Source organism: Agelaius phoeniceus, chromosome 3 (assembly GCF_051311805.1).
Source record: "Agelaius phoeniceus isolate bAgePho1 chromosome 3, bAgePho1.hap1, whole genome shotgun sequence".
Lineage (NCBI taxonomy): Eukaryota > Metazoa > Chordata > Aves > Passeriformes > Icteridae > Agelaius > Agelaius phoeniceus.
In genome coordinates, this window is record NC_135267.1 from 94,012,396 (window position 1) to 94,038,726 (window position 26,331).

Below are 26,331 nucleotides of genomic sequence, written 5' to 3' on the forward strand. Positions count from 1 at the left end.
TGTGCTTACATAGAAGGAGAATTTACTAATAGATCCAGGGCCTTTCCTGATGAGCACACACATATAATTAACCTGCAAATGAATCAGCATGAGAAACTCTTCAGAGTTTGTTAGAAATACAGGTATTTGTACAGCCACCCTCCTATACAAGGTAATTTCCAATAAAGCAGCAATTGCAATTTTCCTCCCCCTGCAATCTCCCATACCTAACATCCAGATTCCCAGGCTTCAAGTATTATTTGCTGGGCTTTAAAAATGATACAAGTTCTTGGAGTTCTAGAGGCCTCTCAGATCAGGTGAGCAGATGATGTGTTTAAAGGAGGAACACTTTTTTCAGCTGTAGTAGGGTTACTCTCACCAGCTCACAGACAGCTGAGCCTCAGGCCAGAGCAGGGCTTTCCCACTCTGAACATCACATGGCTTTTGAGAAAAGTTTGTTCCCCAGCATGGAAATGTCTTGTAATTTCTGAGTTGTTTTGGAATGGCACCATCAAAGGTTTCCACCAACATATTGGTCAATAAAAGCAAGAAACAATTCAAATTGCAGGATAAAAAAAACCTCTTTGATCTGTAAGTCTTTTTTTTTTTTTTTTTAACATTAAAATACAGAGGTTTTTGTGGTAAATAACTGATCTATGGCTTTAATGGAAAAACCCAACTGACCACAAAGAGTTCAGCTCTTTAATCTGACAGAAAGCATACACAGCAGCAGGCCAGGCATCTCTTTCTGGACCACTCAACCAGCTGTAGCTACAGGTACATATATGCCTGTGTGCATACAGCTGAATACACACACACACACACCCAGAACTATGGGCATGGAAACACAAAAGTGGGACAGAAACCACCACTCAGTCAGCTTGAAAGGCTGTGGCACTTTGTGTCTCTTGCTCAAAAGGAAAATCATTTACAGAGGATGCTAGTCAACTTTTCACCAATTTTGTGTCTTCTGTTTCAACCTTGCCTCCCAGTTACCATTTCCAGTTAGGATTACAGCCTGACCAAGGTATGATAGCATCATCACTATCAGTTTGTTTGGGGTTTTTTGGATAGTCTCCAGCCAAGAGGAACTACTATGGGAAAACACAGCAAAAAAAATCTTCATCCTGCTATGCAAAAGAAGCCTCACCTTACAGCAATTCATTATCATATTCTCTGCAGTTGAAGCAAGCAAAACCTGTAAACTCCAGTCAGCTCTAGAATGAAATCAGATTGAAGAAATAACAGTATCATGGGATTTTGCTGAAAAAATAACAATAAAAATTTCTGCTCCAAGAGAGGGATTAACAAACTGAATTATGTAAGAAGTGCCAGCCCTCCTCCTCCTCATTCAAGTGGGTTCTGCCTTGCTACAGAGTGATAAGCAGAGAGTATTTATGAAGACCAGGTGAAGGTCATGCTATGTGATCTACTGCCTGTGAGTCTGGATAGAGTTCAGCCTTTTATATCACAAAGGAAGTGTGAAAATGATGTGTGAAGCAGTGTATTTCCAAAATTATTCTGGATCAATTTCTAGAATTGGCAAAATTCTATTTCAAGTTCCTGTAAAATTAACAATTAAGCTTTGCAAGCTGGTCAAAGAACACATAAGATTACAAAGTTTTGGTATAAAAGACTCCTTTTAAAAAATAGAGCTGCTTACTTGCAAGCTGTCATTCATTTTAATTTCCCTCTAAAAAGAGCAAATAAAAAAAACCCTACAAAAGAAAAGGTTTCAGAGATACAGATGCATGAAAATTTAAAAACAACATGGTAATATCTTCCATATCATCTGAGAGACAGTGATTATTCCCACCTGGAAAACTCTGCCTCTTGCAAGACTCCCCAGACAGCAACCCCTGAAGCAGTCTCCTCCCTCTGCAGTGACTGGGTATCACAAGTGAACTGCAATTTTTTTTCTTCCAGCTGCATGCATTAAGTAGTGCTGAAGAATTTTAATAACATACATACACCAGCCAAATACTGGAACTTACTATTAAAATGTCAGAAAAAGAATCTCTGGATATTCCTGCCAATTGCTTCACATTAAAAGATACACACTTGGTATTACACTCATTTCTGTATAACCAGCCAAAGTGAAGTGTTTCCCAATGTCCTGTAAGCCTGACATTAGAAACTATGTGCTTCAAAAAACATGGAAAGTACCAGTGAACAAGCTTAGTGTCCACTGCAGTTTGTGGAGCCTGCTGGAACAGGTTTGTAAACAGAAGTTAGAGATCAGGTACAAGTTCTTACAGTAAGAGCACAACTCCAGATTTGAACAGCTGCCTCTGCTGAATCAAGTCCGAATTTACTCCAGATAATTTAAGAAGCAACAAACTGGCATCTGAGACTTTCTAGGAGAAGGCTGCAGTAAAAACATCTTCAAAAAAGCCTTTAAAAAAGAAGTGTCCAGAAGAGCTGCAGTCCCAGCAGAGCAGGCTGGGGTGGCTGCTGCAGTCCCAGCAGAGCAGGCTGGGGCGAGGGTGGCACTCAGAAGCGCGAGTACGCCGTTCTCTGCTGCTGCTGCTGCGCCGGGGCCGGGCCCTGCTGCTGCTGCTGCTGCTGCAGGCGAACCTGCTGCGAGTATGGATCCTCAAGAGACTTCACAAAAATCGTTGTTTTAGGCCCAGTTTTCCAGACAATACCGTTTGAGTCTATCACAGAGGACTCCACGGTGATGTTGTGGGTGCCAAGGATGACAAAGTTGAGCAGGAACTGCGTGCTGAAGTAGTCGTTGTGCGGTTCCACCCTCTGCTCCATTTCATTGGTCATGCTGTCAAGAGGGATCTAAGAACACAGATGGAAGGTTAAAACATCATAAACCTGCCAAAAATAAGTTTTCAGGTCTCCACTTGAAGGAGAGAGGAGAAAAAAGGAAAAATCTGTTTGCAATTCTCCTAAACCAATTCATGTGCATACTTGAGACAGCTTGACAACCTAACAAGTCATCTTCCACCTGAGGTTCTACTTTTCCACAAAGTAATGTGAGTCAAACATCACACACTTCCGAGCCCTGTAACCTTTTACAAGCCATTAACTTTCTCCTATTCTCCCTCAAAAAACCCCAAATAGCAAAACAAACAAAAACCTGACCCCAAAACCCACCAAAACAGGCCTTTCACTAAGTATCACATGCTAGCAGAACCTAAACCTCAGGCAGCCTTTGATAAAACCATTGACTTAAGTTTAGTATGTGTCTCCTCAGATGCTATTTGATTTGGACAGTCTGTCCTCATGATTTCCACAAACAAAATAAAAGAACCATAAAATGACTATAAAAAATTCTAGAGACTATGTGGTAGAGAATAATCTACTCCTGGTTTGTTTGTTTTTCCCTGTGGAGTTTTATATGATATATAACTAGGCTGAGTTTTCCTCATCTCAGGCAGATTCCTCACGACTTGTTCTGAACATCACAAAGCCTCTTTGTTTGGAAGAAGAGTTGTTACAAAAAGGTATTGACATCTTGCAGACTTAAAAATCCCAGATCCCTTCCACAAGTTATGCTTGGCCCTGGCCATTGCTTGAATGTCAACTGGCAGGAATGAAAGGATCACAGAACCACCCCCATTCATCTCATCCTGGGAATTCTGCTACCCAGAGACAAACAAAACAACAGCAAAACAGCAAAAAAGCTTAAGACTCCTCCTGGCTCTGTTCTATCCACACCTTATAGTCCTGTCCAGATTTGCTCTGCAGCACTGAAGAGACATTGAGACAGACAGACTGGATTTTACGGAAAAGGCCTGGTTTGGATCCGTGCTGAACCACTCCCTCCACCTTGAGTGCCAGCTGCTGGTTGTTCTGTACTGCTATAGGCTCTGCTGGGTTCCTTGGAGATGGGGATAGAGCAAGCTGGAATACAATAAACAGAGCAAAATGTAATTATAAGCCTCCAAAAAAGCAAACAAAATTCAAGGATGAAACAGGACACCTTCTTATAGGAAAATATCCAAGAGAGGTTGGGTAGGAAAATCAGCAAATGGAAACACAGCCTTTATCAGAGACTCATGACTATATTATTTAATAAACATCATCAGCAATACCACATATTATCTTTGAATCAGTTTCATTTACTTCACTTCTTCAAAAGATGTGGAAAAAAATCTTCCAGAGAACAGCCATAGGTATATGAAGCTGAACAAAGAAGCAAAATGTAGTAAGAGTAAATAATAAAACTTAAGGCTTTCCCTTTTCCCAGAAACAAGGAGCACTTGAGTAAAGCAAAACAAAAAAACCCCCATGACCTTAGTCATATTTAGTCATTCTTAAGTCACTGAGCTGATATATAGGACAATTTTCTTCCAAGATAGTGAACATTGCTTTTTAAAGGGAAAGGAAGAAAACCAAATACAAATCTATAAAAGCTGCCCTTCCAGGACTAGAATTATTTAGCTTTGTAGACTCAGAATCAACAAAAAATCCAGGTACATTTTACTTTTAAGACTTTGCAATCAAAGAACTGAATCCTGCTTGCCTAAGTGACAGTCTAGTGGTCCTGAACAACCCTGCATACATGCTATTCAAGTTACTCCTAACAGGTTAACCCAAATGCCACTTGCAGTTATGTATCTTCACTAAAAATCCTTAAGCTTTGTGCCTTCAGTAGGGCTCTTCTCATGAGGTAAAGACTTTCTAAAGAAATTTGAGGCCATATTTGAGCAGTACTTACCTTAATACTTGTAGACTGCAGCTTTTGGAAAAAGTACCTTTGAAATGAAAGGGGCACCTTCAACAAGGCAATGACAGCATTGCACAGACAAGCTGTATGCTGCAAGAAACAAGAGCCAAAACAACTGAGAAAAAATATAATTCATGACACAGGAAATAGATATATACCTGAGCTACTGAAAGAGCAGGAATTTCCATTTAAAGTCCAAAAATGTATTAATACAGTCATAGAATTATAGCCACTAAGACTACAATGACTATATTCAGCCTCTCTGTTTTATGTTCTGCCCCTTATTGGAGGAGGCATTCTGCTCTGGAAAAAAAACAAGGAGGTCAAGCAAAAGAAAAATACAGATCTTTCCAGTCCTAGTGTTAGAGTTCACAGAGCAGGATCTGCTTGAAACACTCCTACACACAAACTCTCAAAAAACAACTCCCCTCCAAGCAAAAAGCCTGGCATCTATCACAACTTAATGCAATACTTCAGTTTCAAGCCTCTTGTCTACTCTTTCTTTCCGTGCTGCACCATGCCTCTGGCCCAGATGAACACAAGCACTGCCACTGGAGTCACCAAGCTGCCTTGGTGTGCAGCCAGCCACAGCTAAGTGTACAGGCTTTACCTTTGCTGTGGTTTACATTATTTACTCCTCTAGTCTATTTGGAATTGGTGAGGACTGTTGGTTTTAGAAACCAGGCAAACAGATGCCAAGCATGCCAAACCACCTTGCTCCCACCAACATGCACTTCAGCTTCAGGATGCTCATGAGCAGCAAGAGCCAAAGGCACCAGCCCTGTAAGGAGGGTGTTATCAGCCCACTGTTTGCACCAGCACACTCACACTGTGCTCCCTGATGCCCTGCACTGATAAGAGAAACACAACACTCCCAAAGCACAGGGCTCACCACCAGCAGCTCAGGGAACAAAGCCAGGCTGCTCTGTGGCAGGGAGAGAATTCCTTCACAGCAAGAACATGAATGAGGAGAATGTGCTCCAGGCTTTGCATGTGAGGGTGGTGAGGGTCTGACAGCTCTTGCAGTGACCTTATCAGCATCTGCTGTGCTCTTAGGATGGGAATTTTAAAAGTATTAATTTTAATCAGACCAGCAAGGTTACAGATGTTTTAGCAAAATGGTTCTTGAAGTATTTTTAAACAAGTGTGTCTCTGTAGAGACCATTTGAGTCAGAAATGTTACTTAACTCAGAATGCTTCCCAGCTTCTTGCCTACCACAGATATATGGAGTTCTGGGGTTTTGGCCCTTTTCTCTAGACAATATATACATTTAAAACTGTTACTTGCCAAGTAAGACACAGGAGCATACTTCCTGTTGAGGGATTCCACTTCCTCTAGCACATGATTAAATACAGACATCATTCTTCTTTCATATTCACTTTCAACATGAGCTGTTCCATTTGAGCTATATTCCTGGAAACTAAAAAAAAAGAAAAAAAATGAAACTTTTCATTATGTCTAACTTACTTTCCTCATCATAACCTGGAAGGCACACTACCAAACAGACATGACAAATATTACAACATGAAATCCATTAAGAAATGTCTCTCAAACTGTTTACTCTGTTCTTTAAATTATTTTCCACTATAACACTTGCCCTTTACATTTAAATCTTTCTTACCTACCATTTATTCACCACTTCTTGTCCCCACCCTCTCAGCTGAAGCAGTGACAGGTCTAACAGACTCAGCATACTTACTTCCCCTGGCTTTTTTAACCCTGCAGTGTCATGAAAATCTCACAGCACATAGCAAGAATGCCAGTCAGAATTAAAACTAAATCTCCAAGTTTATAATCTCCTCCTTTGAATAGAAGTCTATCTCATTGACTAATACACCTTCTAAGCAATGCTTAATTCATAATGAGTACTACAGTCACTTAGGATGTTCACTTTTATTACCAGCTTTAAAATCACAGAGAGATTTTATCCACACTAATTTCCATTTAATCTCAGCCTGGGATTTTTAAACAGTGATTCAATACATCAGAACTTCAACGTTGCTTTCTAGTGGATTTAAGTTCACTGTTAGAAAAAGAGCCAGAGGTGATGGCTTTACATTAAAAATTTGAACTAATTTAGTGCATGTGTTTTCACAACTTTGAAGGAAGCTAAGGTGAAGTTACAAGTCCAAGCAACAGGTATGGGATCTAATACACAACAACAGAAACAAAATAAGTGGCTAAAGGAGAGATTAGAAATTCAAGTCTATATTTAAGATAACTCCAGTATAGTGCTCTCAAGAGCAAAATCAGTGTGAAATGCAGAACCTAAAAGAGAGTCCCCAGTCTGGCAGGTACAGCACAGCAACAACAGATCCTCAAGCCTGCTCAGAATATAACTAGAAATGTCTACTGAAAAACTTCCTGAACATTCCTTGAATTCCTAGGCTTAAAACTCCAAGGATTTATTAATAAGCAGAAAAGGAGTATGAAGTTAACTATCAAACCTACCTTGCAGATTCTGGATCCAAAATCAGAGCTTCTATTGCATGTGAAATCAACAGGCAGCTCTGCTGTTGTCTGATATTAATACTAAGGGGCTAAAAGACTTTCAAAGTTGGCACCTAAAGCAAGAAATGCAGTGTATTTAGTGTCACTTTTCCTTGCTACTGTGAAGTAATCCTACAGTCATTACCCATTTAGTGAACAGAGAGCAAGAACTGTGAAAATACCAAGTTATAAGCTGCTCCAATTTTTGTGTTGTAACTTTTTAACAAGTAATTCCAAACAATAATATGGCAATGTTTATTTTCAAATGGCCTTTAAACAATTGGCAGCTAATTTTTGTTATTTATTTTCAAAATTACTTTATGGCAGTCTTAAAAGAAAAGAGGATTCTTATGCCTCATGCTGTGCACATGAGAAGGAAAGTGGACAAACCCTAGGATTTTTAAAGGATACAGTTCTACATTCCTTAGAGTTGCTGAGTCTGCATCAAAAGATGACTGATAGAGATCTCCATACCGTGTAGCCAAGTTTCGGAATTCCTCCATTGAGTGTTTCATCTGCAGAGACAATGTTACTAGGCAAAATCACAAAATAATGCAAAACAAAGCCCCACACATCCAGAAAACCACTACACTGTAACATACAACACTGAAGGAATAAGGTGGCACATTGGAGAAGTTTATAAAGTTCTTGCTTCTTCACTCAAAAAATTATTACCAAAGTGACATACTGTTATCCACGCATTAAACAGGTACATTTCCTGCACCAACAAAATCTCCTTGGGTTAAAAACAAAGCAAAAGAAAAAAAAAACTCCATCAACAACCTCCTCCATCCCCTGCTGGTAAATCAAACTGCTCTGTCTTTCAATGACCACCCACTGGCTGGATTTAGAAGCAAACCTCCTTGGTTCCAAGGAGGTACCAAGGCAAGGTTTGTACGGTACCAAGGCAGTTGCCAACTCTCAGCAAAAGGAGTTGCAGAATCATCCTCAGGTATATCTATTCTTCCTTAGTGTACTCAGAGTGTCTGAGGTGTTTCAAAGCAAGGTGTGAAAAGCCTTGCTGCAAGTTTGAGTGTACCAAGTGACTTGCTATGTGTATATCCCTGGAAGCTGTGTGTGTGACTGGGGGAGAAAACACATGTGCACATTCACCTTCAAAACACAGCCTGCTACAGGCAGGTGTTTTCAGAGCTACAGGTGAAAACCAAAACCCACTTCACAACTACTTTTCATTTCTTTTGTCAAATATGTTTGCTGAGAAGCAGAATTCATACCAGAGTCACAAACACAACTGCACAAGAGTGGAACAGGAGCACATGCCTGGTTGGAGATGCGGCCACACCTCTGGAGATCATTTCCCGATGTCATAGCGATGGTCGTGGCAATAGCTGGGGGTGGACTTGTTTTTAGGCTGTTGCAGGTACAAATAAGTTGAGAAAAAGCTTGCAGAAGGTCAATCCTGAGTTTCACAAATCCACACTGAAAGCTCAGAGGATTAAGTGGCGTACTAGCAGCCTGAAACACAGTAATAGGAATGTTGGCAAACTAGGTCAAAAGCAAAAATGATAAAATTACACTGCAGTGTCACTGAAATGTCTCAGAAAACGGAATCCTCAAGTTCAATTCTAAAAGCTGTTTTTTTTTAAAATTACATTTAACAGTGTTGCTCAATTTCAATCATACTAATATAAATGACATAGAAGTTACATAATTACTAAGTCATATTCCAAGCATGGCACCCTTGTAACAAATGTGACTTAAGCAGTTAAGATACTCTTAGGGCATCTATTTCCTCTTTTTCCGATGCCAAGCCATTAGACTTCAAATGACATTAGGCCAGATAGTCTTTACCATAAGAAAAAATACACTGAATTGGATGGCAAACAAGAAACAAAAGGACTGAAAAAGTGATTCTCTGCATCAGCTAGAAGAAAAAGAATTGGCTCAAGTTACCCACAGCAAGAGGAAGGGGTGTTGTTTTTGGAACTGGGAAATGGATGGGGACATTATGAAGGCACTGAACCTTGCATTTGATGAAGGCAAGAGACACAGTCTAGTGGTAACTAAGAACAGTAAATAACAGAATTCCAGGAGACTAGACAAGCTGCTATTGTTCAGAAAATACAGTTCTATGAAGCTTTGCTCCCTAAAAGCTTATCTGACTTGTAGAAGCATCTATGACAGTTTAGGACACCCAGGAGGGGGTAAACTGCAGTACTCGAGGTTTGATACTAGTTAAGCCAAAAATCCACTACTTATTTTTCTTAAACTGTTGGATTTTGAGAAGAACAAGCCCTCTCCAAAAACAAAGCACTGGTACTTCCTCTTGGACTCATGCCTGTCTTTGCCAGTGCTTCTTATGCCTTACCAGGTCACTTCTCAAAGCAAGAAGTTATAATCTACCCCAGAACCTTACTAAGAACAATTTCTTTGCTGGCAGAAAACCAGCCAACTGGTTTCTCACAAAGCATCGTATCATCTGAGAACTGGCCCACTGCTGGCTAAAGTGAGGAAACATCAGCCCACTGCAACCACTTTAAACTACTGCCCTAGATTTCAACTGAAAAAATAAGACTTATTTCATATTTAAACCATTAAGCCTCTCTTATCTATCACTTTGCTTTTCCTTCTATAAGGGCACAAAAAAACCCTTAAGAACTGGAATTGTTCAGTTTATTTTGCAAGGATGGTTTCAGAAAACCCTCTGTAGAAGAGGGCTACACTGCACTGTAATTGCTCTACAGAGACTACATGCTTTTAAAGAGTAAAGTACTCATATCAGAAAATACAGACTTTTTAGTAGCACAAATTGGACTTGAATCTTGTAAATGGAAATACAAGTTTGTCTCATTAATACTGCAATTCACCTTATCTGCCATGGGCAGTGAGTGAGTTACAATTCTTTCTGAAAGTGACAGAAGTATTTCTTTGGCTCAGCCAAGTTCTTCAAACACCACCACTTGACATATTTGGAATTGGTGCTACTTAACCAATGGCTGTATAAGTGCTTGGTTCAAGTTTTGTATCATCTTTAGATTAGCAGCAGTGGAAAAATAAACCCAATGCTTCCAATGAGACACAGGATTTGTGCCAGAAAGAGCAGGACCCATTCAAAACCTTTGCTAACTGTACAACCAAGCACACAGCAAGGCAGATGGGGACTGTGGTCAATGTGCTCCCTGACAAGTCCCTGCTCTCCCACAGGGTGAAACTCTTATCCATAAAGCAGAGGGACTTCTTTCCCTCAAGTGCACTAACTCCAATGAAAGAACGCTTTGCAGTGCAAGACAGAGTTTTATGTTTATCAAGGAGGAATTGAGAAATTTTCCAACAAGGCACTGTCTGAACATTTCATCATTGCTAAACTGGGCTGGCTGAACATCTGCAAGAGATTTACTGACACTGTGTTTTCCAGCTACAAAGTGGAGCAGCTACACCAGCCTCATCACATGCACCACTGGTGTGTGGTACCAGCAGGGCTGTCATGCTCTGCACTGAAACAGCACAACAGGAGAGCTCCAGCCAGAAGAAAGAGAGCAGAAGCCTTCAGCAGCAAGGCTGTCATGTACATTTTGTGGCACTTTGCTCCCCTTGGAGAGGCTCAGTTCTATAGACAAGCAGTGAGTGGCTCCTTTTGCAGTTGATACACTCAAGCACAGCTGGGAAATTGTCCAGAGTAATGCAACAAGTCAGCAACAACCAGCAGTAATACCCAATTTCCTCCCCTCTAACCTACAAATCCTGTACTCACTCCTCTGGACCACAAGCATCCATAAGGAGGGCACTGGGCCCAGAAAAGCACTATGTGCAACAGGAACTGAAGTCAGCAGAAGAGATGAAGACAGGAATCCTTCAACAGAAAAAAAGCCCCAAACTCCATGGAAGGGGTAATTAAATTACTGGATCACAGTATGACCTATTTAAGTATGTTATTTTCCTGCCTGTATTAAATATTAACATCTAATTAGATGAGGTCCTCCTCTCAATGTCTTCTTGATGTAAGAGAAATCTCAAAGTGTTGAATTAAAAGCCTGATTCACTTAGCCAACACTTAAAGACAAACACTTCATGGGTCTTTCAGAGGACAAAAGTGGAAATTTATGTCATTGAAGCTTATTCAGGGACATTTTATTAATAAATTTTAGTATCTGAACTTTATTAAATACTAATGTCTGAATTGTCATGACCCTAACTGTCCAGTAACTAAAACAACAAAGCAGCTTCACTGAAAAGGCATACAGAAACTGTATGTAAAGATTGCTTCATGGAAACTAAAATATGAAAAAGTATTGTGTGAAGCTGGATCATCTTTGCTTAAGAAGCAACTTTACAGTAGGAACTGAAGGTCCCTAATCATTAATACTTTTTTTTATGTTCACAGACATCACATAGCTTCTTGGTATTTTTACCACTTCAGAGAAGCAGAAAGTATTTATATAAAAGCAGGTACCAGTTGGATTTGATGAAACTGAATTGTCTTTCCTCTTCTTACTAGATTGCTTTTATGATTCCATGAGATCACATTGTCAAATAGAAGGCAGCATGAGCTCAGCAGGAGGGAGGAAGACAATTGAATCCTTCTGTATATTTCAAGAAGATAGCAGCCAATTTAGGCCAATTCCCAGGCTTGACTATTACAATAGCTTTTATTCACCCAAAGCAAGGAGTGGAAAACTATAAGTATTGTAACTTTAATTTAAACAAGATCTGTCACATTTCATTTGATCTGATCAAGGCAGGAAATGAGGGGTGGAGGGAGAAGAAAAAGCAAGGAGAAATCTAGCTAATCACACTTCGCTGAGTTATAGGATGTGTTCTCTCAAGATGCAGTGTGTGATGCCTGCAGAGGAGAACCAAACAGAGTCTGGCAGATGCCAGAGCTATTGAAGAACTTTTCAGAGAGCTAAGAACAGAGCCCAAGGAGCCACGCTGCAGCAGCAGAAACATCAGCAGCAGAGGTGTGTGCTGACCGTGAGCGAGGCGATCCCTTTGTGGTAGGACTTGAGTGCCTCGGCGATGCAGGAGAGCGCGGAGCTGGAGCTCTCCTCCTGCAGCCCTGTCAGGCACTGCTCAGCCTGGGAGAACTCCTTCAGGCTGTTCAGCCAGAAGTAGAAGTGCTCTGAAGCCACCTGGGTCAGCAGGCTCTGGTACAGCTCTCTGGCCATGTCGTGGTTGCCCTGTAATGACAAGAATGTTTCTGAAAGGGGACGTGAAAGAAGGCTGGGGATTTCCACAGAACTTACACAAATAAGAACACAGGAACATCTCCAGCTTTCAAACAGAAACACTCAAACTTTTTTCAATTATTTGATTGTGGCAATGCTAATAATAAATAAAAGCACAAGTGCTTACTTTATAGAAATACTAGCCTGTAAAAAAGTATAGTATTTATTTACACAAGATAATTCAATAAGATGAGAAAAAACCATGGAAATTTACCTCGCCATCTCATACTAGGGTTTCTGTGTAATTCTAACCCCAACTGTGAATTTACTTAAGGGAAAAGGGAAACAGTATATTTTTCTTCCTTTCTTCACATTGAAGAAAGAGAACCATACATCAGGATGACCTTCACATTCTGAAGAGCAGTCAGACAATACAGATTAGGCATGTGCTCAACAAAGTGCCAGGACATCACTTACTTTCTTCTCAAATACTTCAAAAGGATAAATAAAAAACCATTTTGATGGGATGAGTGTCACAAATTCTGAATATCTGAATCTGCATTCCAGGGAATTAGAAGGGAAAGTGATTTTATTTTTTTCCCCCATTCACTTCTTTCTCCCAAGTCCTACAATTTTCCTTATTCCCTTATCCAATTCAAAGAATTCCCTGCCAATTCCTTCAATCACAGCAAACCATTTTTCTCCAGGTATTTTCACTTACCATCCTGGAAGCTTGCCTGGCTATCCTGTAGGCTGTCCATCCATTGGAGGCATTCTCAAGCTGCTGTTTGATAACAGTTTTGATTTCTGTGGACAAAGCTTTCTGACTGGAAACAAATATCACTGTGGCAAGAGAAACCTAGGAGAGAGTGGAGGAGAGAGAAAGAAAGTTATATTTCAGTAACTAAAGAAAATAAGAAAAAAAGCCATTTCTGTTTTATTTTGGGCTCAAAACTACATAGAAGATTACATATACATATTCTAATTGCAAAACTTCTCAGTCATATATCTTTTTAATAGTTACAGCAATCCAAGTATTTCTTGTAGATAAAAGCAACTTTCATTTAAAGAATCTCTAATCTGCCTTTTAGTTGAAATATTTCAAATGCTACAAGTAATTTAACAGAAAGCTTCTAATTTATTTTTTAAAATTCAAATTCCTTCCCAAGTACACATGTTGAAAGCATTTTTCTCTCTTACAGTATATTAAGTAATTTGCCTCAGAGCACCCTATATAAATGGAGATAGCTGACATTTGGCCTTTAAACACTACTTTAGAGACACCCCAATAATTTCAATAGCCACGTTTGCCTAAGCAGTGCCATCTGCTGGAAAATCTAATGGAATACACTGCATAGTACAGCTCCATCTAGGAGATATTTTTACACTGAACACTGACATAAAGAGACAGAAGTTAAAAGAAAATTGAAACTAGTGGCTACAGACTGGCACATCAACCTGGACACATAACAAATGCCTTAGCTGCCTTTTAAAATACAGTTCATTCCCAATTGTTAATACAGACTTTATCCATCAAGGGAGGTCTTACCAAGAGCTCCTGCTTTTTATCTGTGGCAGATTGTCCAATTAATTTATAGAGGTCCATTAGGTCTCCCAGCATGCCATCTGCCAGGACAGGCAGCTGCATGGCAATGGCTGCCAGGCAGTGGCACATGAGGATCCTGGCATTGTCCTGGGCACTGTGCAGCTGTGCCAGCAGGGATTCCACCACGGACTGGCTCAGGTGGGGGCGGCACTTCACCAGCTTCACCATGCAGGTCAGCGTGATCTGCAACTCACACAGCCCACAGGAACGTCACCACAATGGCCTCAAACCAACAAAGCCAGGCCCACCTACTTAGCTGCAAGCAGGACTGCAGAAACACTCATCTGGTATTTTCACAACTATGTACTCTACAAAAGATGAGATTTTTCCAAGAGCCCAAGTCTTTGTTCCTGAGCTACCAGCACTAAAACGCATCACAAATTCAAGAAACATTAATAGTCTCTCACGCCACCAGCCTTTAAGGTAAATAACTAGAAAAATCACTGATGGTTTCTGAAGTGGGAAAATAATAATCATTTATAAAAATGCATCTCCATCTCCAAAAAGCAAGTTGTCTCCAAGATTCTCTTTGTCCTCCAGAGACACCTCAATCCAATGTTCATGTTTTATTACAGCTGTTCCTCTGAGAGGAATGCTCCCTGCCATCTGCAACAATCCTCTTATCCTAGAGTTGAGAGGAGTTGTACTATGGCTATGCTCAGTTTCTCTGCTGCTCTGAACTCTGATTATGGGCAAACCAGAAAAAATCTTCTTTTCCCTCCAGTCTGTTATGCTTCCAGCAAAAGGATCTGGTGCACACCAGCCTCTCTGTTACACAAGGTGTTATTACAGTTGTGAAGGGGAAGACAACAGTAATGTCACCTTTAAGGTTGCCTGAGCTCCTGGGCTATCATCTTGACTACAGAGAACAAGAAGAGCTTCTAAGCCAAAAACTGCATCTTGCTCCAAAGGCAGAAGATCTACAAAAAGAGAAAGAGTTAGTTTGTTCTCTGTTCTGTTCTCTGACCATAGCTGGTGTAATGCTTGCACTGCTGTTGCAGTCATGACAATTAAGAATCTTCCTAACATTTCTGCTTTGCCTTACTTTGATGAGAAACAATTCTGTCATTCCATCTCTTGGGTAACTATTCAGCAGCCCCACTGACACTTGCAAAGCATGCATAAATCTTGGCACTAAGACTTCTAAATGCCCTATTATTATTTTGCAACAGGCTCTGTGCAAAGTGCTTTCACAAGTTGACCAACAATTCACTAATCTTACGGCAAAGGTCAAACAAGCATTCATTTAGCACGAGTTCTATTGTGGGCAGTAATTTTCTCTAAATGAGACAAAGACGGAACCTTCCCAACCATTCATAAGGCCATACTAGATGACAGTGCCCATTCTCCCTAACCAGCCTGAGGGATCAGACAGACTTACATCCAGGTTCACAGACAGGACGAGTTAATCCGTGCTAAGTGCATAAGCCTGGCTGCAAACAGAGCCACTGCATTGCCCCTGCTTTCCCTTACCTTTCTCCTGGCAAGAGGCTGAAATATTGGTCAGAATTCTCACTCCATGAGCTGCAATGCCACGGTTATTATGGTAACAGCACTCCTGTGCTAGTTTTACCAAATCAAATGACCTGGCAGTTGTAGCTGCTGCTCCTAAATAAAAGCAAGGCAAATGGAACATAAAACTGCACAGTCCATAAATATACCACAGATCTTTAAGTACATTTCTGCAAAACCATTATATTGATTTAGGGCTTTTTCTTACATTTAAACAATAGGATGAAAATATTTTTTTCTCTTCAGACAAACCCAGAGACTCTTTCGTTCTTGAACACTACACAAGTTAGACACATAAGAAATCAACCTTTAGCTCCAAATGTTCTGTTTCAGGACTCAGAGAAATACTGCCTTAAGAAATATTATGTCTGATTAAAAAAAGCTGGTGAGCCTATTAATTATTAAGCCATGCCAGAATGACTGAAGAGGATGTACTATTTTTTTTCCATTTCTGCAGCCCATGTATTTGAGCTCATAGCACTCATTTGGGCAGTCTGGCTTTCAAGAAGAAAAAAGAGTGCGATCATAATTTTGAGAACAAGATACCTTGAATCACTTTTAAATGTCTACTTTTTCTAAAATTTCTCCAGAATATTGTCACAATATTTTGGTGACACCTGGTACTACTGTCAAGCCCACAAGGGTGGAACAGTAACACGGCAGTCCACTCTTACACCACGAAGCCTCCCTACTACTCAAAAATTATGCATATCCATGATTTCAAAGCAGCTTAAGCAGAACACAGGTCAGCCATTTGAGAGGCAACATGCTCCTTCACAAAATGAAGAAAACTTGAAGACCCAAAGGCAAAAACCTTTTTAATATACCACAGTACCCACAAAACACAAAAAAACCACCATTATTCATAACTACACAGTGTCCCATTTTAATTTTACATACATGATGAACACAGTCTGACCCTCAGTGTTCTGAAGTTCAAAAATAGTTTTAGAAAATGCTACAAAGTGTTGAGATGAAACTGATCAGCAGCAGAAAACCAAGCTATTAGAATGCCAAAGGTAACCATCTCATCCAGTTTTCTTACCTGGAGCACTGCTGAAGTACTGTTTAATGGCAATGGTCCCTGATAACGTGGAAAGAACAGATAACATGCCCATTTTCAAGCTGTCATAAGGAGTGTTTAGAGCAGATTCACAGAGTGCCTAAAAATCAGCAGGAAAAAAATATAGAGGTGAGAAGTAGCATGAGCTATCTGTATGGAGAATTTAGTTGCACTTCTCTGGGAAGTTTTAAGAATCAAGATTTTTCCCACAGAAAATACTGTACTAAAATCAAAAGCAAAGTCCTGAAGCATCTGGTTTAGAGGACTGAGGATGTGGCTTGCAGAAAAGTGACAGTGGGTCCTATATGCTAGGAAACATCAATTATAAGTCATTAATTAATTAAAAATCAGTGGCAAAAATATTATCTGGTCTCATTGATCCAATATTATAAAGGATTTTAAGATAGTTTCAGGCATACTGATTATCTTGCATTGTAACAATCTGCAAGGTTATATATGCAAGGACATATATTTATATATGTCTCTGAAGAGCAAGGTTTCAAGTGCCATTTCCTTTAGCACTATTGGTGTCCAACAGGAGTTTAAGGTTCTTGATAAATAAATTAAGGGGTATTTTATGTTCTAACTCATTTGTAGTGCCTTTTGCCAGATCTTATCACAGGTCTTATCACATTTAGGTTTGAATAACTCTGCAAATGCACATTGTTCTCAATTCCTTATGCCAACATTGCTCACAATTTAGTCATACACTGGTTTTGGATGCTTTTTTAGTCAACAGGAGGGACAGTAATATGAGACATAAATAGAAAATATAAGTATATTCTGCTTTAGAGCATGCCAAAGCTGAATGCCGAAGAGCCAATAATGAAAAAAAGAAAAATAACATAATTAGTTCCATAGAACATTAAAAAAACCCCACAATGTTCTTATCAGGTATATGTATTCTGTAAGGGTTAAATTCTAAACATATTTGTGATTTGCACCAATTAGTATTTTGCTAATCCACTGACTAGAATGACACCAACAGACAGAGAAGATCTAATGACTGGGGTAGAAAATGAGGCTTGATGTCTCCCAAGACACTGATGCTTTCCTCCAGTGCTGTCAGATCAGCTCTCAGGGCATATCTGAAACAGTGACTGTGAACACTGCCAGGAGCACAGAGGAGTCAGCAGGATGGACTGCTCCAGGCAGCAACAGCTTCTGAGGCTGATGGCTAGAAATTGGTGAAGCCTCCACAGACCAAACTTCCCACCTGACCTACACAGGACAGACTTAAAATGCTGAAGAAACTAACCAATGTTTGTTGGTAAAAAGGTACTTAAAATGCTGAAGAAACTAGCCAATGTTTGTTGGTAAAAAGGTACTTAAAATGCTGAAGAAACTAGCCAATGTTTGTTGGTAAAAAGGTACTTAAAATGCTGAAGAAACTAACCAATGTTTGTTGGTAAAAAGGTACAAGCGGCAGGCCTTGTCACAAGAAAATGAGGGGCTGTTCCAGTCCTTGTTGTATAAACAATAGTATTTGTTTATATTATCTCCAATTGTTGGGAGAACAACTTCCCAATTCAAAATGTCAACTTGTTATTTCAGAAGTCAGAAAAACTCTGTTTCTGCATGCCATTCAGCAAGCAGTAGCAAGCTTCAGACAATTAGCTCTGTTTTCACCCAGTCACTGGTTCAGTTCTGACATCAGTGGAACTTTTCCCTATGCATTTCAACCATCAGGTCACCCACTCTACTTCAAAACACTACATGACAATGAAAGCCAAATTATCAATGCCTCTCACTTGTACTGACATAGCTACTACTGAAATATGGGATAGAGTAGCATTTTCTTCACAAAAAATCCACAATTCCTTAAAATTCCTAAAAGGAAATAAATTTCTGGAGTTAAGCCATTATGAAGAATAAAGCAGTTCACTAAAGCAAAAAGCACTGCACACTCCAAACCATCATCTCCAAGAACTGGGGACAAAGCAGAACCTGCTTTATTTCTCACATGATTGTTAACAAAAACCTGCATAGCTTTTTCTCCCAGATGCCTTATGCTCCAACAGGACAGGATCCAAGTAGCTTCCAAGAGTAACAAAAGCAAAGAAAAAATGACCCAGGAAAAAGTAGAGCTGTAACCCTCTGCCATTAAGTTCTTGAAATATTTACTTTCCCATTAATCTAAACTGAAGTTATTTTCCATAGTCATTTCTACCAGAAAAAGGGGAAGGAGAAAAAATTCATATGCAACAGTGATTGAAAGAAGGCAGCAGTAACATCTACAACATAACACAAGTTTCCCCAAATAGCACAGGTGCACTATAAACACCTTCTCATTGGTACAACAGGAGTCACAAAGCTACCATTGCAAAAACCCCATTAATTCTAAGAAATGAAATCAAAATCCCATTTGTCCTTTCAAGTACCCCTGGCTGGATAACATGTTTTGACAAATCCCAGAGGCTGTTTTGCACCAGAGCATTGGTGTGTACTCATTGTGGTAAGATCAGTGTAAAAACACTCAGCTCTCATGTCTGTTACCTGAAATGAGTTTGTCAGATGGAAAAGCTACTTCCTCATGGTACAGAGGCTTCCTACATAGCACATGCCTTCCCTTGGTAATAATGCTTCAGCTTCAATCCTTGAGTGTCAACTTATCCAACTGAGGACATTCTGTGAGCTGCTCATTAATGCTTGGCTAGGCTGCTTGGCAGAGTAACCTAACTTAAGGGTATGGAGATGTATGTTACTCCTTCCTTTACCACCCAAATCATTCCTCTGGGAAGAATTCTACAAATCCTTGGGAAATTTCATAATAAACTTTAGCTTAAAAAACATATAGACCTGAATATTTTCTCTGCTCCATGTATGTGGTGTCTTGTTGGCCAGCAGCCTCAAATCCTGGATTGCAAGCCTCTTCACAGCCTTCCTGGGGTCATTTTTCAAGTACTGCAGCAAAAGTTGAATCTGCAAGAAAATAAATTCATTGTTTAAAAGTGATGCTACTAGAAGGAAGTATTTTCAAAAGCACTCAGGAAGAAATGTTGAGCACACAGAGCGAAAACTAACTTGAGAAAGTATGAACATGCCAGCCATGGCTTTTAGTCTCCATCCCCACCCTGGCTACATCAGTTTTATGCAGTATTGGCTGTTGTGCTGCAGAAATACAGCCTAAATTTCCATGTTTACTGCCATAAAAAAATAAAAGCAGCACATTAAGTGTTCTCATGTTGTTTCAGTAGACTGAGGTTCGGCACCGTCAGAAGCATCATCTGAAATACAGAAGTGAGCCACAGCAGAGAGAGTTTCAGACAGATCAATGCCATTATCTAACAGACACAGACACCAGCCTTGCATGGCTGTACAGGGCTGAAAGAAAGCAAATAGATTTTTGTGACTCCTTTACAAAGACTAGCTGGATGAGTCTCAAGTGACACTGTGTTCAGACCTGCTCTATAAATCACATCCAAAAAGCTCATTATCAGAGCATAAAAAGCATTATATTTTTTTCATCACTGCTTTCCCACTACTTGGTTTATAGTCTTGAATTTAAGGAACTGATTGAAATTCCTCAAAATTCTCCAAGAAATGCACTTTAAATGCATGAAAGAAAGGCAAAAGGCACACTCACAACCCAAGACAATATACAGAAATGCAAAGTGAAGCCTGGCTTCCATAGGCAAGTTGAAGTCTCTTCAGAAAAAGTCAGGGTGTTTATTTTCCCATATGCTGATCTATCCTTGTTGATTTGAATCCCTGATTTAGAAAAAGACATGTTATGAACTGTAAAAAAGGAGTAGTGTGTTTGATACAGTCACCTAGAAATGGAATCAGAAAAGGTAAAAAATATCAAAGCAGCAGCAGTTTTCAGGGTATTCTTCCTCAACAGCACAGGAACAACCAACTCCTGTGGTTGCATCACTATTTGTTTTGATCAGCAGGGAGAACCTGAGTGCTTCTAAAATGTACTTTGTACTTCAAGAGGAAGGCATGCCTTAGGAAGAGTTACCTGCTTGGGAATGTCAACCAAAGAAGAAGCAGCAAGCAGAGTGAAGGTGTGCAGGGTGACAATGACCATCTTGGTGGAGGGGTAGGATGTCACCAGCTGCTGCAGCAGCTGCCTGGAGCTGGAGGCCAGGCTGGCATCGTGGTGCATGTGCTGCAGAATAGGGATCAACTTCAGCTTCAGGTCCACAGGTGTGGCCAAACCTGCAATAAGGAAAGAAACACAGCCAGAGTTAGTCCTTGGGCTGGCGTTTTTTGGCAGTTGTGAGGCACAGAGTATGTCTGGATTGCTACCACTGCTGAAAGGAGATTGTGCAAACACCTGCAGTGGCTTCAAATAACTCATGTTCTAGCTAGGTGTGAAATGACAGCACTATCAAGCACTTTCATGGCTGTTTGAGAAAGCTGCTCCTTGCTTCCCTGCAGGTAACACACAAATTAACTCATCTGAAGCAACCTATCAGAGTCTATGCAAGTTTATTCATCACACTATAGATGGGCTTTTATTCTGTACCAAACAAGTGCTTCAAAAACTTAAATTTTAGGAGGATTTAAGATAACCAGACAGATTATTTGTCACCTAATTTAAAAACTGGAATCATCTAAGGACAACAGAATTCTGATATCTAATATGTAAATATGAATAATAAAGAACTCTAATTTCTCTGAAAGATTTTCCTCCTTATCATTCAACATACAAATGTACCTTGAATCATTTCGCTGATTTTGTTACATATTCCGACAGCAAAATCCCTGTGGAGAAAAGAAAGTATCAGGTGAAATGAAAAATAAAAAATTAAGTCATTAAAAATAGAAAAAAAATTTGACTGAACTACCAAACACTGTGTTCTAACAATTAAAAGTTATACAAAAGAGTGCTTGCCAAAACCTGAGTCTTTTCAGAACCACTGCACAGAGGGCATGACCAAATGAGAAAATGAAAGCTTTCAAAAACTGACAAGCAGCACTACATTTTACTAATATTTCTGTCAAATAATTAATGATTAAAGCTGCTATTCCACTTCTCATAGTTATGAGCTTTCTATTTCAGAAAAAAAATCTGCTGAACTTGTATTCAGATTTCCTTACATCTTTATTGCACGTAACTGTTTTGCTATAAAGGACAGCACAACAGAAAATAGAGAGGTTTGTGAATGTCAGTGTTAATGGAGTTTCCATTCTCTGTAATGTGAAAAAGTGAAAAAAATAGTTCTTACTTAGATTGTGCAGAAAAGTTGGCAGCAGCAAATATAGCAGCTTCAACTTCCACATTGTCATGGGAATCCAAACTCTGGCGAATACTGTGATGTGCATTCTTCCTTTCTGGAATGATAGATGCCATGCTGCCCAGCATCCTGCAGAAATAAATCCCAGCAAAATCAGGAAGAACAGTGATCATGAAGAAATGATGAAACCAAATAAAAATGTAAAAAAGACTGGTTAAAAGGCTAGGTTTATATAAATATATGCTCTTTCATGACTATTACAGAAACAAGCAAATGCTAAAAGTAAACATGTCATTAAATGAAACAGATTTTGTTGTGTGGGTTGCATCAGTGGTTTGATAAAAATTCCATTACATTTTGATAACTTTTAGCTTGAAATTGGCACAGTGAGAAACTTACCAAAAATTCTTTTAAAATTAAGAGTTCACTATGGCATGATTTATTTCCAACATCTTTTACTGATCTAAGATAAGGTTATTAGTGAAAAAGTAGCATCACTTTTTGTGTAATTGCTAAAAAAGTAGTCTATACTTTGCCAAAAATATTTCAAAGATACCTTTCAGGCATATTTAGCATTATCCAGTTAAAAGAAGAATAAATGTAGGATTTATACTGATGGTAATTTTAGCTACAATTCTGTGCAAATATTTACACAGTTATCAGCAATAAAATTTCACAGACAAAGTTTTGTTTAAGCAGCTCTTTCTTTCAACAAGTTCTTCCTTATTGACACTATTCAAAGAGGACAAAAAAATCAACAGAAGATTTTAAACTGAAACTGTTGAACCAACAGCTATTTTAATATTTTATTTGATGTATCCTGTGAATTTAGTAATTGAAGTACTTATGCAAACTGAGAGGACTCCTGGGACTTGTAGCAGCCTGTGAAGATAACCCTCAATGCCAGTCAACAACTGCAATCTTATATTAGAGCACTGAACAGAAACTACAAAAACCATGCAGGCATATTGTATTTACAGATTCCTGAGACACCAGGGCATGAAAACATAATCTCAAATGAAATATTGAAAGAAAAAAGAAATGGACATATGACCTAATCAATCAAAGGTCATTAGCTAATGACCTCCCATCTCCCAGCAGTGAAATCAATAACAGTTCCAGATGGAGGTATAAAAAGAATATAAAAAACCACAAGTGTTCTCTTCACATTTGAATTCACCTGCACAGGGGCTGGAAGATGCAGTTAAGAGGATCATGTTGGATAGCATTAGAGACACAGACACCAAACCAGCAGGACAGTGGCATGGAAGACAGATTAATTTTGTTTTCCCACTTGATTCCCAGAAGTTCAAAGCAATCAGTAATATAACAGCATTTCCTTAGAAGTTACTGATCAGAGATCAACTAGCAGTTCCAGCTAGGACAAGGCAGAATGAAAAATAGGTGCAAGCATAACAAGGTTCGTATAAGTTTTGGTTGCAAGTTAACAAAAAACATTTTGAGCCACAAAAGGAAGGACTTTCACTTGGTCTAAAAATATCCTAGGCAAGATGTGATATATTGCATATAGCTACTGTCTGGGTTATACATAATACAGATTCAGTTTTCTTCTCTGGTGTACACAAAATTTCAACACTGCAAATTCTCTCTTGCCTGGGACCATCCACAAAATTCTGACCATCATAAGTAGTTAATTACCTTGTTCTTCTTATCACCGATCCTTATCATTCATGCCTTTCAAAGACAGCTTTTCTTTTCACTCTGTGAGGCTTTTAACTCTATGAGGCATGTATAAAAACCCTCCTTTATTTCACTCACAGAATCACAGAATGGCCTGGGCTGGAAGGGACCTTAAAGATCATCCAGTTCCAAACCTCTGGCCACAGACAGGGACATCTTCCACTTGACTAGGTTGCTCAAAGCCCCACCCAGCCTGGCCTTGAACACTTTCATGGATGACACATCCACAGCTTCTCTGGGCAACCTGTTCCAGTGCTTCACCACACTCACAATACAGATTTTTTTCCCAATATCTTATCTATACCTACTCTCTTTACTTTGAATCCATTTCTCCATGTCCTGTCACTACAGGTTCTTGTAAAAAGTCCCTCTCCATTTCTCTTGTAGTCTCCCTTCAGGAACTGGAAGGCCACAATTAGAGCACTCTGAAGCCTTCTCTTCTCCAGGCTGAACAATCCCTGTTCTCTCAGCATTTCCTCACAGGAGAGGTGCTCCATCCCTTTAACCATCTCAGTTGCCTCCTCTGGACTCCCTCCAACAGGTCCATGTCCTTCCTGTGCTGGGGACCCCAGAGCTGGGCACAGCACTGCAGGAGGGGTCTCACCAGAGGGGAGCAGAGAGGCAGAATCCCCTTCCTTGGCTTGCTGCCCAGGCTCCTTTTGATGCAGCCCAAAACACATTTGGCTCTCTGGGCTGCCAGTGAGCATTGCTGGGTCATGTCCAGCTTTTCATCCACCAGCACCTCCAAGTCCTCGGCAGGGCTGCTCTTGATCTGTTCATCCCCAGCCTGGACTGATACCAGGGGTTTCCCTGGCCCAGATGCAACACCTTGCACTTGGTCTTGTTATTCCAGACAAGCACATTGATAGTGACTTACAGGTTTGCAGTAAATCAGAACAATTCACCAGATTTGAAGTAAATGAGGATCCCTCCTGCCATACTCACCGGAGTGTAATAGCCCGAGCTACCGGATCATTGCTATGGATCACTGAGAAAACTCTCTTGACAAATTCATCCACATTCAGGATCTTCTCTAAGTGCTTCTCACTCTGCTGAGTAACTTTCAGCACACATAGCCTCAGGAAGTTGTTCCTGTTAGAAAATACACACATTTCTTAGTCAGGCTATTTAGTAACAAATATTCAAGCACGTTAAATACTAAATTACTCAACTATAACTTTGGGGAGCAAATTAAAACAAGGAGATATCTATGCTTTAGAAACATTTGAGCAGACTGATACAGTAAAATAGAGACCATTAACATACTATTGCTTTATTTTCTAGTTCAGATAGTGTCAAACTAAAGCCCAATTCCAGGGAAATGAACCTCTGACACCAGTGAGGAGGGGTGTAAGCAAATGGCTGTTTTGTGCACACACAGGGATCCAGATCTGCTGGAAAAACACATTCAATACTAAGACAGAGAAGTCTTAAATACCACTGTCAATTGCTGAGCAAATTTATTTTCCTTCCTGAAGACAAGAGTGAAGTTTCCACAACATCAGCGTACACCTTTGTAAGCTGTTAAGCAGCAGCTTTGATTCCATTATATACATCACTAAGACAGCAGGCACGTGGAAAAGCTGTACTTCAAGTTTTGATAGATGTGAAAAATGGCAATCACTTGTTTTTAAAAATTTAAAAGTTTTATAGTAATAAAATGGTTATAAAAATAGTAATACAATTAGAGTAATAATAATTTGGACAAATTGAATTAGGACAATATGAGACAACAGAGACAAAGAGTTATGGACGTCCGGGTACCTTCTTCTGGGCAGCACGAGCCCAAAAAAGGACACCTGGATTAACCCTTAAAAGCAATAGCCTGTTGCATATTCATACATCTCATACATGATGCATAAATTCCATTCAAACACAGGATTCTATCTGGTCTGTGTCAACTTCTTCCTCTTAATCCTAACAGCACCTTCGAGGAGGTAAGAAGTTCATTTCTTCTGATAATGGGGCAACAAATTCTCTTTCTCTGAAAGATTTAGGTGCCTTGTGGCTGCTAGCTGGTGCGAGTGCCTCAATCCTTTCTTAAAAAAAAAATCCCACTTACATAGTTCTTATTTTAACTACAAAAGTTACCTTTTAACTACAAGACTACATTTATCATATTATTAAAATGTTAATACAGCACTACTAATCAATACATCAAAATACATACAGTAAATATCTGCGTAGAGCCATATAATATGCACTTTTCACATTAGAGATTCGATTTGCACATGTGATCATCCATCCATTTAGGAGTTACGATTTGGATGCACTTATAGAGCAAAACTTACACCAGTGAACTTAAACCAGTCAGAGAGAGAATCCTCAAATCAGGAAAGGAACTGTGTCGTTACCACTCACAGCCACTCAAGCCCACTAAAGAAGTGGAAAACAAGTTCCAGTCAAGCACGACCACAACAGACTGGGTACCACAGGGGTGTTGGCAGGCGAGCACGACGCGCCAGCCTCCACTGCAGGACACTCCAAGGCACGGTGTGCTCCCACGGATCAGACCCGAACGGACAGGAGCCGACCGGCAGCACTCACCCCACTCTGAAAACATCGGCCAGTTTTAGGAACGCCGAGTTGATGAGAATAGGGAACGGGTATTTCTGGAAGAGCCTCGGAAAACGAACGACGGCTTCGCACTGCTCCCCGAGCTTGCCAGACCTGAGGCCTAACGGAGACAGCACAATTACCGCCGGCACCTCCAGCCCGCCTCCTTCCTCCGCACCCTGCCCTGGGTAAAGCGGTACCGACCGAAACCCCCACCCCGGCCCAGCTGCCCAGGGGTCACCTTTGTCCAGCTCCATGAGGGCGGAGTTGGCGTCCAGCTCCTGTTCGCCATAGCCCGCGTCCGCCAGGAAGGACTTGCCGCTGGCCGCCATTGCCGCCGCCGGCCCCGCGCATGTGCAGCCGCGCGCCTGACCCCGCCCACCCGGCGCGGCCGCGGGAACAGCGCGGTGGGTGTGGCCTAGAGGCC

General features: G+C 40.2%; 1 protein-coding gene across 4 annotated transcripts; it reads right to left on the minus strand.

Moving 5' to 3' along the window:
• Positions 1–26,273, minus strand: INTS7 (integrator complex subunit 7). Of its 4 annotated transcripts, XM_077175891.1 has the most exons (21): positions 26,146–26,273; positions 25,896–26,018; positions 24,294–24,440; positions 21,639–21,776; positions 21,128–21,174; positions 20,426–20,625; positions 19,261–19,383; positions 16,444–16,561; positions 15,360–15,494; positions 14,709–14,806; positions 13,830–14,069; positions 13,002–13,139; positions 12,086–12,292; positions 8,436–8,630; positions 7,566–7,669; positions 7,116–7,184; positions 5,952–6,084; positions 4,655–4,753; positions 3,652–3,837; positions 2,454–2,769; positions 1–2,420 (listed from the first exon to the last, which is right to left on the minus strand). In XM_077175891.1, the coding sequence occupies exons 1-20, from the start codon at positions 26,256–26,258 to the stop codon at positions 2,473–2,475; spliced, it is 2,910 nt and encodes a 969-aa protein (XP_077032006.1). In that variant the 5' UTR covers positions 26,259–26,273; the 3' UTR covers positions 1–2,420; positions 2,454–2,472. The 4 variants fall into 4 exon arrangements, 3 of the variants coding, with proteins under 3 accessions (XP_077032006.1, XP_077032005.1, XP_054486474.2); XM_077175890.1 differs by having other exon boundaries at positions 1–2,769; XM_054630499.2 differs by having other exon boundaries at positions 1–2,769; positions 25,896–26,025.
• Positions 26,274–26,331: the final 58 nt, after the last annotated feature.